General features: G+C 38.7%; 1 protein-coding gene across 1 annotated transcript; it reads left to right on the forward strand.

Moving 5' to 3' along the window:
• Positions 1-380: 380 nt before the first annotated feature.
• Positions 381-15301, forward strand: psat1 (phosphoserine aminotransferase 1). The gene is made up of 9 exons (XM_026940017.3): positions 381-603; positions 8637-8697; positions 8820-8889; positions 9667-9872; positions 11290-11462; positions 11575-11744; positions 12564-12692; positions 13335-13472; positions 13649-15301. Exons 1-9 carry the CDS (start codon positions 547-549, stop codon positions 13767-13769), a joined length of 1125 nt encoding a protein of 374 aa, XP_026795818.2. The 5' UTR covers positions 381-546; the 3' UTR covers positions 13770-15301.
• The last annotated feature ends 1765 nt before the right edge of the window (positions 15302-17066 follow it).

Raw genomic sequence — 17066 nt, forward strand, 5'->3', positions numbered from 1 at the left:
GATGAAGCTGTTAATAGAAATGATTAACTTGAACATAATCCACTGTCAGAATGAACCAGTGTTTTCAAATGAGCAGAATTAAAGACCAGAAGTGATCATCCATAACATGTCTGTGTCTGTGCACTAGCCACTTGACATAACCTTTACCCCAATTAAAACACTTTCATTCCTGTGACGTGGACAAGAAAACTCAGACCAGGTTTTGTTTATCTGGCACGTTTTACGGTAGGTTACCCTAAAACTGATCACGTTCTCGTGGCGTGAAGAGAACAGCCAATCACGTTCCTCGCGCACAACAGACATCCAATCAGAAGGTGAGGAGTAGGGCTCGGCTTTCCAGCGGCCAATCATAAGGCAGGTAAAGGACAGTGGGAATGCGCGCTGAGGCAGTGATCAGGCTCTACAGCCCCGGAAGCGTGAGAGTGTGTGAGTGAGAGTGAGAGTGTGAGTGTGTGTGAGTGTGTGAGACTGAGCATCGCGGCATCACCAGTGTCTTTAACGGCGCTACAGGTTTCACAGCTGCTCCACTACAGCACTGTTTACACGATGGACACCAAGAAGGTTCTTAACTTCAGTGCAGGACCAGCGAAACTTCCACAACCAGTAAGTTTTCTCCTCTTTTTTTATTATTTTATTTTTTTCATGCAAATGTGCAGGTGGTGTTTATTTTTCTGCCCCCCCTCCCTCCATGTGTGCCAGGTTATCCCCCCCCCTCCCCTATGCACTGATTTTCTCCTGCAGATCCGGTTGTCTGTAAGTGAGTTCTGCATGCAACAGTGTGAAGAGAGAAATAATCACGAGGCATTGGTGGAAAAGCAGTTCACTTCTGTCTCTGAGTGCTGAGTGCTGAGTGATGAGTGGAGATATTGCATCAGCCACACGGCTTTTTTCTAGTCTTGACATGAGAACAAAGTAGTGCAGAGGTTAGTTCCGACTTGCAGCGTAGATTAACGTCAGTTATTTATGGTTCGACTCACGTTTAGAGCATTAAACTACTTTTACATTGCAACAGAGGTCGAAATAATTAAATCGCTGCTCTCGCGCATCTTTCCGCGCGCTCAGCTGCATGACGTCATCAAGAGGGAGGTCTACGGGACCTGGGGCGCACCTTGGCAGGGTGTAGCTTCTCCACCCCCCACACAGCGACACTTTGGCAGGGTGTAGCTGCTCCACCCCCCACACAGCGACACTTTGGCAGGGTGTAGCTGCTCCACCCTCCACACAGCGACACTTTGGCAGGGTGTAGCTGCTCCACCCCCCACACAGTGACACTTTGGCAGGGTGTAGCTGCTCCACCCCCCACACAGCGACTCTTTGGCAGGGTGTAGCTGCTCCACCCCCCACACAGTGACACTTTGCCAGGGTGTAGCCGCTCCACCCTCCATACAGCGACTCTTTGGCAGGGTGTAGCTGCTTCACCCCCCACACAGCGACTCTTTGGCAGGGTGTAGCCGCTCCACCCTCCATACAGCGACACTTTGGCAGGGTGTAGCTTCTCCACCCCCCACACAGTGACACTTTGGCAGGGTGTAGCTGCTCCACCCCCCACACAGTGACACTTTGCCAGGGTGTAGCCGCTCCACCCTCCATACAGCGACACTTTGGCGGGGTGGAGCTGCTCCACCCCCTGACACAGTGACACTTTAGATGGGTATAGCTGCTCCACCCCCCACACAGTGACACTTTGGCAAGGTGTAGCTGCTCCACCCCCCACACAGCGACTCTTTGCCAGGGTGTAGCCGCTCCACCCCCCACACAGCGACACTTTGCCAAGGTGTAGCTGCTTCACCCCCCACACAACGACTCTTTGGCAGGGTGTAGCTGCTCCACCCCCACAGAGTGACACTTTGGCAGGGTATAGCTGCTCCACCCCCCACACAGCGACTGTTTGGCAGGGTATGACCACTTCACTCGACACCGCAACGCTTTGGCAAGGTGTAGCCGCTCCACCCCCCACACCGCGACGCTTTGGCAAGGTGTAGCCGCACCACCCGACACAGTGACACGTATCTGATGCATTAACAATATTTAATCCTTTTTATGTACTTAACTTGCCTGTCAACTTATTTTCACAATTAGCTTCTTACTGCTATATATAACTTCTACAAAGGTTGCAATATTTATTTATTTATTTATTTAACTCCAGTTGAGAGATTTCAGAGTTTATTTTTTCTGCCGTTTTCATTTGAGGAATTTTTTTTCTTTTTTTCAACCAAACAGCTTGAGCCTCCTTGAATTATTTTAGGACAGTTCCAACTATGATCAATCACTGGTGTTTAACATAACCATATGATGCAGATGATTATATATGCTTTTAAATAGCATTGTGTTTGCACAGTAATTGGGCTGTAATGATGTTCACAAAGGGTCAATAAACTTATCAGTATGATTCCATATGTAACCACCCCAAACATCCCTTAGTTTATTTATTCACATCTTATTGAGTACCAGGCACTGTGCTTCTGTACTTTATTTTTTATTTTACTTTTGGCAGATGAATAAATGTAAATGATTGTCACTTTCTATTGTAGGTGACTAAGCGTAAGTAGGTCTAAGCACGGTTTATGATCTTACCAAAAAACTGTCTGTGACCGTCTGTAACCAACCAGGAGACGTATTTGGATGGAAAACCAGTGACTCGGTTCTGCCTGATGATTATTTTACTTGAGAGACCCGAGCGATTCGAAGGGGACCAGTTTCATTTTCCTTTTGCTTGCTTTGCTTCTGCATGATGAGTAATTATTTTGCTTTGGTGTAAATTGTTCTCCTGCCAAACTGTAATGCAGCCAATACTGATAGTGAAACCTTGAATATCGACTGATACCAAACAAATATTACGTGTGTTTCTGAGTCTGACATTTTTTTTCCATGGAGCAATTTTTTTTTATTAAAATCATTTTAACAGTATGATTTGCTTAAAAATATTTAGCTGAGTACAGGAGTTGCCAGTGCTGCTCTCTGCACTTTGGGCTACTTGCTGTTTTTAATATAATATTTAACAGAGATAAGTGATGTCTTGGGAGTCTTTCATATATAAAAGTAGTATAAAATTCTCACTTTTATAATCCTTGTTTACACATGGTCCTGAAAGTAACACCTTTGATTTGCCTTTTTTTTTAAAAAATTTTTTTAAAGTAAAGTGGGGTTAAATTAATTTTCTATTAATGTGAGAGCTAAAATTTGGTATGATAATACATTTTTGATAATGTGAATGCTGTGATTGATCAAAACCTTACTGAGACAGAAATGTAGTGATTTGTTGGAGGGCTTTTTACATAAAGTGGCCACGAGCAGTACCAGGATCTCAGAGACCAGTATGTTGTCACGAACCATCTGGGAACCAAATTGAATCTATTGAAAAATGTCAAATTTTTCGTAGTTTTTTACTAATTACTTACCTTTTCCTCCTGTTACCTGTCCATGTACTAGCATGCACAGGACCGTGTCTAAATATAATCCACAGTAGTTATGTTGTTGGACTAGTCTGTATAGTTGTCTTGTAATATCAGTGCATATATGGAGAGTAAATGGTCTGTTTTTTAAGATTGCCTAAATATAGCCAGAGTTGAAGCACTAGACCAGTAAGAGTTCCTGGTATCGTTGCAAAGATTTTCTGTACACAGCGACAGAATTTCAGTTACTGTAGCTGGGGAAAAGTAGGTGAATAATTCTGATTGGTCTACCAGATATACCATATATATATATATATATATATATATATATATATATATATATATATATATATATATAAATAACCTAATGAGTTATTATCCTTTCATAGCAAAGTAAGTAGTCCTGATAAACAACACATTGTTTCAGTTTCTTAATTTAAGCCCTCGTTCATGTTGTGTGAGCGAAGACATTCCAGGCATGGAAGGTTACAACTGCTTTATCTGTTTGCAAAGCACGAACAAGGCAAGCCTAGATGCATCAGACAGAGATGTTTTTCTGCCCTGTTCCAAAGCCAGCCAGCGCAGGTTATTAAGATTCATACAGGACTGCAAAATAGGCTAAAAGGAACAATTTAATGAGACTTATTTATGGTAAATGTCTAAAGTCAGAGGAAACAAACATCTAAAAATAAAGCTTCAGCTCCCACAATGTGAACATTTAATAGTACAGCGTGGTAATTTACTTTTTGCTGGAAAGTTCATCTTGCCAATTAAAAACCTACAGACATGTTAAAAACAGCAACTGTTTATTTTGTTATTTGTTTCTGTCACGTTTAAATGTTTATTTTAAACGTGCTTGCTAAAAAACACGTTCTGACGATGTTCTCAGCCGGAGAAGGCATTAAAGTCTCGCTATACACTGAACACTGAAATGAAATTCAGGGCATATTCAGTGCTATATTATTATTATTATTATTATTATTATTTTGTCTCAAGAGAAAGTGGTTGAATGCTTGTCGGATTTATTTGGCATTATCGTTGTAACCAGCAGATGAACTGATTAGATTTTGGAGTTGATCCGAACAGGGTCAAGCTCACAGCGAGCTCTAATGTCTAAACTAGATTTTCTTCAGTAACTTCTTTCTTGCTCTAGGGCGTATTTCTGGTATACAAACTAGACTTGTTTGTGGCAGAGGCGTCGAATCCCGCTTGTGTTTTATTGCATCACTCCTAAGCTGAAAATGAAGCTGATCTTTTCACTGGAGCAAATATATTTACACTATATTACCAAAAGTATTCGGTCACCCATCCAAATGTTTAGTATCAGGTGTCCTAATCACTTGGCCTGGCCACAGGTGTATAAAATCAAGCACTTAGGCATGCAGACTGTTTTTACAAACATTTGTGAAAGAATGGGCCGCTCTCAGGAGCTCAGTGAATTCCAGCGTGGAACTGTCATAGGATGCCACCTGTGCAACAAATCCAGTCGTGAAATTTCCTCGCTCCTAAATATTCCACAGTCAACTGTCAGCTTTATCATAACAAAATGGAAGAGTTTGGGAACAACAGCAACTCAGCCACGAAGTGGTAGGCCACGTAAACTGACGGAGAGGGGTCAGCGGATGCTGAAGCGCATAGTGCAAAGAGGTCGTCGACTTTCTTCACAGTCAATTGCTACAGAGCTCCAAACTTCAGATTAGCCCAAGTACAGTACGCAGAGAGCTTCATGGAATGGGTTTCCATGGCGGAGCAGCTGCATCCAAGCCACACATCACCAAGTGCAATGCAAAGCGTCGGATGCAGTGGTGTAAAGCACGCCGCCACTGGACTCTAGAGCAGTGGAGACGCGTTCTCTGGAGTGATGAATCACGCTTTTCCATCTGGCAATCTGATGGACGAGTTTGGGTTTGGAGGTTGCCAGGAGAACGGTACATTTCGGACTGCATTGTGCCGAGTGTGAAATTTGGTGGAGGAGGAATTATGGTGTGGGGTTGTTTTTCAGGAGTTGGGCTTGGCCCCTTAGTTCCAGTGAAAGGAACTTTGAATGCTTCAGGATACCAAAACATTTTGGACAATTCCATGCTCCCAACCTTGTGGGAACAGTTTGGCCCCTTCCTCTTCCAACATGACTGTGCACCTGTGCACAAAGCAAGAGTCTGGTGTGGATGAACTTGACTGGCCTGCACAGAGTCCTGACCTGAACCCGATAGAACACCTTTGGGATGAATTAGAGCGGAGACTGAGAGCCAGGCCTTCTCGACCAACATCAGTGTGTGACCTCACCAATGCGCTTTTGAAAGAATGGTCAAAAATTCCTAGAAACACACTCCTCAACCTTGTGGACAGCCTTCCCAGAAGAGTTGAAGCTGTAATAGCTGCAAAAGGTGGACCGACATCATATTGAACCCTATGGGTTAGGAATGGGATGGCACTTAAGTTCATATGTGAGTCAAGGCAGGTGACCGAATACTTTTGGTAATATAGTGTATTTACGAGACCGGTAAAATACTGGAGAAATTAGGCATGACATTATGTATTTACATTATGCCATGTTATGTATTTACATTATGTATTTACATTATGCCATGTTAGTTAAAATTATTACTTAGTTTGTGCTGTCATTACTGACCTTTGACACTAGAATCTTTTTTCAGTTCAAAGCTCCGCAGCCGAAATGACTGAGAATTTAAGGTGACTGAACTCAACGTAGTCAGTTAATGTCTTCACAAACAATTCAGTTCATTTGGATTTATATAGTGCTTTTAACGCTGGGATTGTCACAGAGCAGCTTAACAGAAATACATTCAGCAAGAGGCGAGAGTTGAAGAAACACCCTGAGATGACATGAGGAAGAAATCTTGAGAGGATCATCCTGTTTGTGGGTGATTGACAGCATAAAACTATCTCTAAGCCCACGAACCTCGAGATCTGCACCTGTACATAAGAGAAGCTGCTACTCAGCTTTTTTCCCTCACCTGACCCTTTGTCACTTCAGTGGATTTGACCCACAAACATAAACTCAAACTAGGTGATGCATTTGCTCTCTCAGCAAATTGGGTAACTTCTTTAAAACAGACTTTAACAAGACTGAGCTAATTTTTAATACACCTGTGAAACTGCCAGTCAATCTGTCACAATCTGGACTTCAGTCTGTGACACTTTGTGCCTCTGGTTGTTCTGCAATCATTTATGGCCTTTAGTGCACTACAGTCACTTCGATTAGCTTCTTAATGGTAATGTACCCAAGAACACCATTTCTCCAAGACGTCTCTCACAGCTGAAGATGATAAGCAACCACCTGACCAGATTTCATTTTGGTCCTTATAGAAATGACGTATAACTGCGTATATTCTGCTTTGAACTTGCTTTGTTTCTTAATTTTTTTTGACTGATTAAGTATCACATCTTATAAGTACAGTTTGGTCTATTTGCTTGTTTCAGCTTATCAATTTTCAGACCTCTCCGTGAGGCAACCCAGTGTTTGTAATTGTCGCAGCACCTATGTGTTTCCCAAATTCCACCACTAGCATGCCCGATTTGACTAATCAATCAATCGAAGTTTAATCAGGTACACTGGTGATGCAATTTTACAAATACAGTACGTAGAGGTTACCTTGAGAGGTAATATCTGGGGTGTCTTGATGAGGTTTGGGGAGATAAACCTGTAGTGTTATAAAGTATCAGTCCAATCTTTTTGAAAAATGCAAAAGATTTTACACTTTTATTGCATTAATCTTCATTTGCTTCTATGTAGTTTTTTTTATGCCTCCACCACTAGGTGGAACTGATCTGATTTTGGAATTGATCCAAATAGGGTCAAAGTCACAGAAAGGTCACGTGTCTGAAGTAGTTTTTCTTCAACAGCTTCCTTCCTGTTTGAAGTATATTTCATGGGTATTTCAGACACAATTGACAGAAAATATTTGGAAGACAAGAAGTTTTGCTATGACTCTCAGTCTCAAGTCCTGATTTAAAGGCTGTGTTTGACATCTGAAAGAGTTACAGCAGACGTGTCAGGAAGAAAGGAGTGGACCCAAACATTGCTCAGGGCAAAGATGACATTTTTTACTCTTTTATAACTTGTCATTTCAGTTCATTCACTAATGATTCATTCAGATTTGCTCAAGTCAGACAGCAGACAGCTTGAGCCATGTAAGAACATAGCTAATAATTGTTGGCCTTTTGTGCTATATTATAATATGCTTAAATGTCAGTGTTTAGCAAATCACTGAACTCAGTGACTCAAACATTGAGTGATGAATTAACGTTACTTATGGCTGAACATTCTGCTGATTTGGCACACATGCACTTTCAAATACAACAGGTATTTACACATAGAAATTTAAAATATATAAAATCTCTGAAAATCCTGAAGGTGGTTCTGCATAGGAATGGAAATTAAATGGTTTGCACATTTCAGTTTTGCAGTTTAAAATTGCAAAGCCTACGAGCAGGAACTAAATGAAAGGAGCAACTCCATGCATGCCAGTGAGCCATACTAATCCGTTCAACTTTGGGACTTGTCCAAAGACTGAATTGTTTGTGAATGAAAGAGGCTTTAGATGGTTGTAAGGAGCCTAGTTATTATGCCTCTCAATGAGGCTTCTTCCCCAAGTCTGGGCCTCATGCAGTCTGCTGACATGTTCAGTCTTGTGGCCTACTGGCCACTGGACCTTCTTTATACACAGACAGACATGAAAATAGGCTTAAATAATCCATCCAGACATTTATTGTAGAGGGAAACCTGACACCTTTCAAAAATTCTGCAAATTTTAAAGAATGTCATCATTTTATAATTATATAAGTTTATGCTGCATTTTTAAAAAAATAAAGAATTTTGCACCAGTCTCAAGCAAAAGCTTCAAGCAAAAGCCTTAAATAGTTAAGTGTTGTTATTTAAAAAACTGAAATTTTGTTAGACAAGAATGGTTATCACTAAATCATGTTACATCTCCATGTAGTGACTATTTTATCTGTCTATGTTCAGAAATTAATTACTAATGCTAAATGCTAAATAAATGCTACCCACACTGCTCAGCGGTGCAGATTGAGTGCCATAAAGTTTATTTTATAAATAATTATTTACAAATGCTATATTACAAAATAAAGTCCAGCCTTGTTGTATTGCTGTTGCTCAGAGACAATGATCATGATTTATGATTCTGCTGGTAAACATCATATGAAAATGTTGCTTTTAAGGAGTTACTGTACTAATTATTAAAACTGATTCTGGCTTTCTTTCAGGTTTTGATCCAAGCCCAGAGGGAACTGCTGGATTACAATGGTCTCGGGATTAGTGTCCTTGGTAGGTGGTGTTGTTCATATAGAATGAAATTGCTTAGCTTGTGTGTGTGTGTGTGTGTGTGTGTGTGTGTGTGTGTGTGTGTGTGTGTGTGCGCTGACATTAATGATTCTTGTTCTACCTAGAAATGAGTCACAGGACATCGGATTTTTCCAAGATAATCAACTCAGCTGAAAGTCTACTTCGTGAACTTCTGTGAGTCCTTAAACCCTACAAAGGGACCATTTACATGTGAAATTATCCAGTTATGCAGTAAACCATGTTGTACCACAGTGCTGTTGAATTCTTTTTTTTAAAAAAAACTTCAACAGATGTTTTTGAAAATGTGCGTATTTAACAAGAAAAAGTTGACACGGTCAAGCATTGTGTAAGGAAACATTTTTTTTTTTTACATCTATGGAAGGAGTCTCCAGTGTCAGCTCTTTGTAACAGTCAGTAAGTTTCCTTTTATGGAAATCTTCAGGACGGAGGACTTCGCCCTTTGTGCTTTTTTTTGTTTAATAACTTCAAGAGAGAGAAAAAAGAGAGGCTGATGAAGGAACGACTTCATAGCTATTATAACGTAAGCAATAACAGGAATGTGTCTTACAGATATTCCACATTAAATATAACTATAAACATATAAAAAAGTATGATGTTTTGTTCTTTACTGAATAAAAATGGTAGTCTTTGCTCTCTTTACTGTGGTACAAGAGAAATTAAAACCCATTCTGAAGTGTCGTTATAGGACAATAAATCAAACATCGGGGTGGAAAGAGTAACTTCGCTTCACATCAATCCTCATCACAACATCCTGGCGATGATCATTTTCACATAAACGATGCTCTGTTATGTTTTATTGCTTACATATTCAACATGCACAATATTATCCGAAGTATATGCGGTTATAATATGGAAATGTAAAATGTGTACATGCCTATTTCATTTTTCACAGTAAATGGGTCTTTATTTTTCTTCCTACACTTTACACAGGAATATACCTGAAAACTACAAGGTTTTGTTTCTGCAAGGAGGTGGTACAGGCCAGTTCAGTGCTGTTCCTCTCAATCTGATCGGGCTGAAGGAGGACAGATGTGCTGATTATATTGTAACAGGAACCTGGTCTGCAAAGGCTGCCAAAGAGGCAGAGAAGTACGGCAAAGTGAACGTGGTGCATCCAAAAGTGGACAGATACACTGGTGAGTTTTTCAGAAACTAGAGTGAGCTCTGGTGCAGTGTAAAATTAGAGTGTAAAGACAGACCGGTATAATGGCACACGGTCACAGGAAAATGTGAACTTTGTATAGATTTAACATTGGTTCATCTCTGTACATGATTACATTATAAGAAATAGTTCTGTCTGTGTGTGACTTTTTAAAACACAGTAGAACCTCTTTAAGAAAATGGGTGGAAATCAGGGGAAAATGTAGTCCTGTTTTCCTTTAGTTAAACACCTAATGGATTTTTTTCACACTTTTTTTTTTTTTCAGCCTTAACCTGTTTTCTCCTCTGACATACAGTGGGGTACAAAAGTCCGAGAGCACTAGTGAAAATGCTTCCATTTGGCATTCTTTTCTAATCTAATACAACAATTTTCATTACAAATTAAATTACTGACAACAATTTGAGTGAAAAGTAGAATCTTTGAAATATCTACATGAATTTCAGAGTTTCTTAGTATTTGGTTTGTATCCTTTTTGCTTTAATGACAGACAGTGTGCACGCGAGCTGCATGGACTCCACAAGCTTAAAACCTTATGATCCATTTTAGATCAAATCCATCTGAGTGTCGTCTGATCACGTGCTTCAGTAGGAGAGATATGGCATGAGGAAAATCTGACCTTTTGTACAAAGCAGTTAACAGGGTCAATATCATAAATTTGCTTAGATTTAAATAGGGACCTAGAAACAGTGCAGAGTCTTGAATATTAAATATTCAATTTATTGAACATTTACTTTCTTTATTTTAAATGTTTCAAAATTCTAAACCATTTTGTTTATTTCCAATTTTAAAAAATCACAGATTTTCAATGTGGTCTCAGATTTTTGGACCCCTGTGTGTGAGTGTGTGAGTGTGTGAGTGTGTGAGTGTGTGAGTGTGTGAGTGTGTGAGTGTGTGAGTGTGTGAGTGTGTGAGTGTGAGAGAGAGAGTCAAAGTCAAAAGTCAAAGTCTGCTTTATTGTCAATTCTGCAACATGTTCAGCACATACAGAGTGTGTGAGTGTGTGAGTGTGTGAGTGTGTGAGTGTGTGAGTGTGTGAGTGTGTGGTATGTCTAAAGTGTCTGATTAGAGTGCCAGTTATTTCAGTAATGAACATTTCTTGATTCACTCCATCAGTGGTTTTGCTTTTCAGTTTTAGAGGTGATTTAGAGAAATGCTGAATGATATATTGGATGTTCAGAAACTTTCACCTGGAATTATACTTAAGATTTTCAATAGCACCGTGTGTGTGTGTTTTTTTTTTTTTTTTTTTTTTTTTTTTTTTTTTTTTTAATTCCGTTTAACCTTTTTTCTCTTGTTGTTTTGAATAAAAATAGGGGTTGAGTTTAAGGCAGTTAATGCAGATGAAGGCAGTATTCTGTGACTTGTAAATGAAAGGTTTCTCCTCCCTTCAGGGATCCCAGACAGCAGCAGCTGGTCACTGAACCCTTCAGCATCCTACGTCTACTACTGCTGCAACGAAACCATCCACGGCGTTGAGTTTAACTTCATTCCTGACACCAAGGGCGCGATTCTTGTCAGCGATATGTCCTCAAATTTCCTATCACGACCAGTAGATGTATCGAAGGTGCGATATATTTTCCATAGTTCAGGTTTTAAATTTGCTGTTGTATTGCCAGAGTTTGGTTTTTGTCTTTTTTTCAGTGGTTTAAATTTGTATTACTTTGTCTTGTTCCAAGTTCGGGCTGATATTCGCAGGCGCGCAGAAGAATATCGGAAGTGCAGGAGTCACTATTGTGATCGTACGGGAGGATCTGTTGGGAAAAGCTTTGAAGGAGTGTCCTATTGTATTTGATTACAAAGTGCAAGCTGAAAATAATTCCCTTTACAACACCCCACCTTGCTACAGGTAAAACTTAGGAGCTTGTTTTCCTTTTTCCTTTCAGATGCATTCATATGTTTCACAGCTGCAAAATTCCTTTCCAGAAAGGCAGCACAATAAAATTCACATGAAATCTGGGTTGTCATCGGATACGGTCGTGCTGAAATCCTGAAGATGACATAAAAGTGAACTGGATTAATCAAAGTACTTATGTTCATTCACTGATTCATCTTCAGTAGCTGCTTTTTTTTAAAATCCTGATCAGGGTCACGGAAATCAAAATTTGCAAAAAACAGCTGGATAGAAAGCAGCATATTATCTAAAAAAAAAAAAAAAAACAGACGGGACTTTTGTTGTTAATTAATTTATTTTTTGTATCATCAAAAGTGGGCATATGTAGTTTGGGAACCAGGCACTTTTAGAGTTTTTAGGCAAATTATAATGTCCTAAAAGTAATTTAATCATTTTTACATGAATGCTGTATTTGCTCTAATATAATCTCCTCAGTTAATTAGCTTCCCATGACTCCCATAACTTCCCATTATTTAACTAAGTATTCAAGATATTAATTTTCTCTCTTTGTTTTAAATATTTCCTCTGTGCCTTAGTGTATTTGTCACATTTTGACTGACTCTCATGCTTTCTGAGGCCTGTAGTATGTTACTTCATACGGAATCATATGGCACAGCATTACACTGAGAAATAAGTCTCTGTTGTAGGCATCATTTTTGAGATTTTTTAATAAATATTCTTATAAATCAAATTGTCATAAGTCATAGCTGCAGTTGTGCTTTTTTTAAGCCATGCTCTTTTATTTTGCTTTTTCTTTTAATTTTCTTTTTATAGCATCTACATTGTGAAGCTGGTTCTGGAGTGGATCAAGAAGAACGGAGGCACAGACGTTATGGATAAACTGAGCAAGCAGAAATCCTCTCTGATATACGACATCATCAACAGCTCCAATGGATTTTACTCGTTAGTAAAAAAAAAAAGTGGTTTATACTTTAAAACCGTAATTTATCATTTGAAATTTGTTTAATATTGCTTTGCGACAGTGCAGATACTCTTAAAAGGTGTGTTTTGAGGTTCTTTTAGAAACTGCTTCAGTGAAATGGGTTGAAATTGTCATGTGTAGATGCTGTGTTTAAGCTGGATCAGAATGCACGTTGTTTTGCGATGGGGCTTAAATTTGGAGTTTTATTTCATTGGTACAACTTCAGTGGAACTAAGCTTTGGATTCAGTGTTTTCTTTTCAGTTTTTGTTAAAAATACTTCTAAAGGTAAAACTTTTTGTACATGGGGAAACATTAGGTGCATATTTTTATTTATTTGATAATTAAAAAATGAGTCATTGGTATAAATATTAGCAATTGATAGTAATAAATTACAGACAAGCAGATTTCATTTTGTAAATTTAGGGTTAGGTTTTGTAATTTTAACAAATGAATAATTAAAATACATTTGAAAAGTTTTCACAAACAGTCAGAAAGGCAAAGTTTCTTGAATGGCCAGTGCTCCTTTGACTCGCCTCACTGACTAACGACTAATATCAAATTGGCTCTGAACAATTTATTTGTATTACTGAGTCCATGTGGCTATTGCGATTTGTTTCCTCAGATGCCCCATCGGTGTAGAGAGCCGGAGTCGCATGAACGTCCCATTCCGCATTGGGAGCAGCAAGGGAGACGAGGCTCTGGAAAAACAGTTTCTGGAAGACGCTTCCAAACTTGAAATGATATCATTAAAAGGACACAGGTATTACATCATGCACAGATTTACTATGGACTGCAGTTAATTACATTTTACATTTACTAGTTTTGGACTAAATCAGATCTAGTTTTTACCAGACTAACTGTAATAATCACTGAAATTATCATCAGGTCATAAACAATCGCTGATGCAGCTTTAATTTTTGTTTCTTGTTTTGACAGAAGTGTTGGTGGCATACGAGTTTCTTTGTACAATGCAGTGACTGTGGAAGAGACGCAAGCTCTCGCTGCCTACATGAAGGAGTTTCTAAATAAGCATCAGCCTAATAAAATGAAGCATTAACCTACAAATCATATTTCCATGTAGCCTTAATCACTAACCTTTTTTTTTTTTTTTTTTTTTTTTTTTTTTTGTAGTAATGTGATAATAGTGTATAGATATCACTTTCCTTTTTGGCTAGCATTGTCTTTATGTAGGGAATATATATATTTTTTTCCCTAATATAATTAGAACAGAATTAAACACTACATTGTTGTGTCTTAAATTAATACTCGAATAGGTTTTTGATAGTCACACTCCTCTGGCCAGGAACACGGTATCTCTTCATACTGTTTTGCCTAAACAGTAAACTAATAATTGTGTTTTTAAATAAAAATGTAACCTAATGCTCATATATGAACCTTGATCTGTCTGTTTCTAGTAGATAAACAAGGCATTTATATGTATAAATCAGTCTCAATTATATATGCAAGCAAAATGGAACAGGATTTGGGAATTAAAATGACTGCTGATCATTTCACGAGGCGTTTATGAACTATTTATTATTCATTTTGGCCGGAAGTAAGATATTCAGTCCAACAGCATGGTTGTGAGTGTGATATTGCTTTTATACAACAGTTCCATAAACAAGAAATTAATACAGAGTTATGGACATTTCCCGGAAAAGCCACATCTGGATAGAGCATGGTGTGTTGCCATGCCAACAGACTGACTGACAGTGCTGATTGATTATTTCAGACTGCGTTTCATTGGGCTTTGTGGTGAATAAATGTTTATCGCAGAAGTTACAGGCAAAAGCGTAGATGAGCTAGCTGAGTAGTATAGAGCTAGCAACTACACACAACCAATTACTAGCTAACGTGAACAGCATTATTAACTTGTTACATATAAAACCTTCTGTGCACAAGGGAAGCCATAGGATGTGAGTTTTGTGGTAGAATTGATTAGGACAGGTGTATAAGCAGTCCACCTGTCAACTGCTTTTCAGTGCCTAATTATCTGAATTAGATTCTACATGATTTCATGCTACAAAACAAACTATATACTGTATCAGCTGCCTAGGGCCCACTCCATGAGATAAATGGGAGGTGCTAGGAATCTGAGGATATGACTCTCCTGGTCTAAGTCTTCCTCGAGATTGACTTTGTGGGCTCTGGAACCTGGAACTGGGTTGCTGTGACTTAACAGTGTCATGTAGCTGGTCTGGCAATGTTGGTTTTGTTATAATGAAGCCTATGCACACATTTGTCCCCAACTCATTATCATGAAACCAGCCATGTGGTGCTTATAGGGCAAATTAACCCAGTTCCATGGCCTTTTTGACAGCAGGTCCAAAGAGCATCACTGGCTCACAGCAGATTTTGCAGGGATTATTTAAACACATCTGGAAAAGTGGACTGAGTTAACGTCATGTGTAAACCATGTTGGCGAAAAGCTGCTTCATGTAATGTATTTTTGGTGTTGAGGAGCTTTTTTCTGACATCACCATGAGACCAGGTGCCATAATGTGAGTGAGGAGAGTGAAGATGTCCCCACTGGCCTGTCCCTTGGTGGGAGTGTGTCCTTCATCTGAACAATAAAGTACATGAGTAAAACCCTTTGCTGTGACATCTACCTTTTTTCGGCTCATGCCTCTGTCTCAGAGGGGTTGTGAGAGTTGTGATGTTGACTAGAACGGGCTGAAAACAGAACTGGTGCTTTTAAACCTGTATCTGTGGATCTTGTATAGTTGCAGCCCAATGAACAGAGTTTTTGTTTATAAACTGCCCCATCACCTGCCTCTGGTCTTATAGGCCCTGTTTAGGGCTTGCCTTACAGAGCGGGTGAGGTTTGAAGCTGGACTCTAGGCCCTGTGCTGTGTGTTAGCATGTAGAAAGTAAGAAAAGCTTTTTGAAGTGAAAGAAACAGGACATCCGACAGCCTCATGGGTACATGCCAAACAGGACCGCAAGTACAAAATTTTGGACAGGGCAAATGTGACATGAAATCTATTAAAGCAATGTCCTTTACAGTCTTCAGGGGGTTGAGCTGCATGTGTCTTCTGTCCTTCTATTTGAGCCATGACCTTAGTGAAGTCTGAAAGGTGGCAGAAGTTGATCCATCTCTTTGCAGATGTACGATAATCTGTTTAACAAACAACTCAGAAGATTAAATTTTCTTATATCCAGCTGTTAATATTGAAAGTTGATGACTTTAGCCAAGTTACTGATGAACACACTGGGGCAGTAACGTTAGTGTAGTTACTTGCAGTGAACAAGCCTTTTTCTTTTTTTTTTTTTTCAGCGAAGTGGCAGCATCACTACTTTTTAAAACAAAGCACCTTGTTATTAAAAAAAATATTATATTGACTGTTTTATTAATCTATTGATCAAAAGTATATTATGTATTATATGATAGTATATATGATAGTGTAAAGTATATTATAGTATTATATGATCCAACTTTGGCACACTATGTTTTTAGAGGCCAAAAAAAGTAAAATTGGTTTATTATTTTATATATATTATATTATTCATCAATAAAAAAAAAACACATGAATAGTTTTAATGCAGCTTGTTACTCATGAAACCACAAAACACAACATACTCTGTCCTGAAGACTTTTGAAGGCTGAAACCTTAAATGAACAGCTTTACCTCTGACTTTACTGACACTGGAGACTCCTTCCATAAATGTTAAATAAATGTCTCCTTACAGAAGACTTCATATCACTGGCTATATTTTGATGATTTTTAAAAATGTATTTTAGTTATAGATTATAGTGTACAGATCATCTGCCATGCAGGTGACACTTTCAGATCCATTAGAGAATTTCAGCAGCACTTGGTATAATTAATGCAGCTGATTAATGATATAAATTATTATTAATTATTATGATATTATCAATAGTCATGACAACCTTGTTTCATTTAAGCTTTACAAGAAAAACACGGTTTATGCTACAGATTTGTTGGTTATGTTGATTCATTGCTTCTGTCACACTGACTGCAATGACACTTCATTGTTAAAAGTGATCTAGCAGAGGTACATTTCAAATATTAAACAGATTTGTCATCATTGTTGTTTGTAAGGGAGTTAGAGACCATAAACACATATATTTATAAATGGGAAAATTTTCATGTCTGTGGTGTTGTAAACCCCCAGTTATGTCACCTAATGGGAGCAAAAAGTAGGCAATGTTGCTCATTGTTCATTTAAAAAATTGCATTTTTGTGTGTTGATCATATTTACATTACACTTTTTTGCATTCACATAAGCACAATACTCATCTATTGCGTAAGAGCCACGCTGTTGCTGCAGGGGAACGTGGTTGCTGATTGGACAAAGAGACTGCTCGTCAAATAAGTAGCCAATCACTGAC

This window comes from Pangasianodon hypophthalmus, chromosome 24, assembly GCF_027358585.1.
Source record: "Pangasianodon hypophthalmus isolate fPanHyp1 chromosome 24, fPanHyp1.pri, whole genome shotgun sequence".
Taxonomy (NCBI): Eukaryota; Metazoa; Chordata; class Actinopteri; order Siluriformes; family Pangasiidae; genus Pangasianodon; species Pangasianodon hypophthalmus.

Coding starts and splice junctions, on each gene's coding strand:
- psat1 (XM_026940017.3), top strand. CDS start 547: ATGGACACCAAGAAGGTTCTTAACTTCAGTGCAGGACCAGCGAAACTT. Junction 12,693..13,334: donor AGCTCCAATGGATTTTACTC/GTTAGTAAAAAA, acceptor TTGTTTCCTCAG/ATGCCCCATCGGTGTAGAGA. Junction 13,473..13,648: donor ATATCATTAAAAGGACACAG/GTATTACATCAT, acceptor TTGTTTTGACAG/AAGTGTTGGTGGCATACGAG.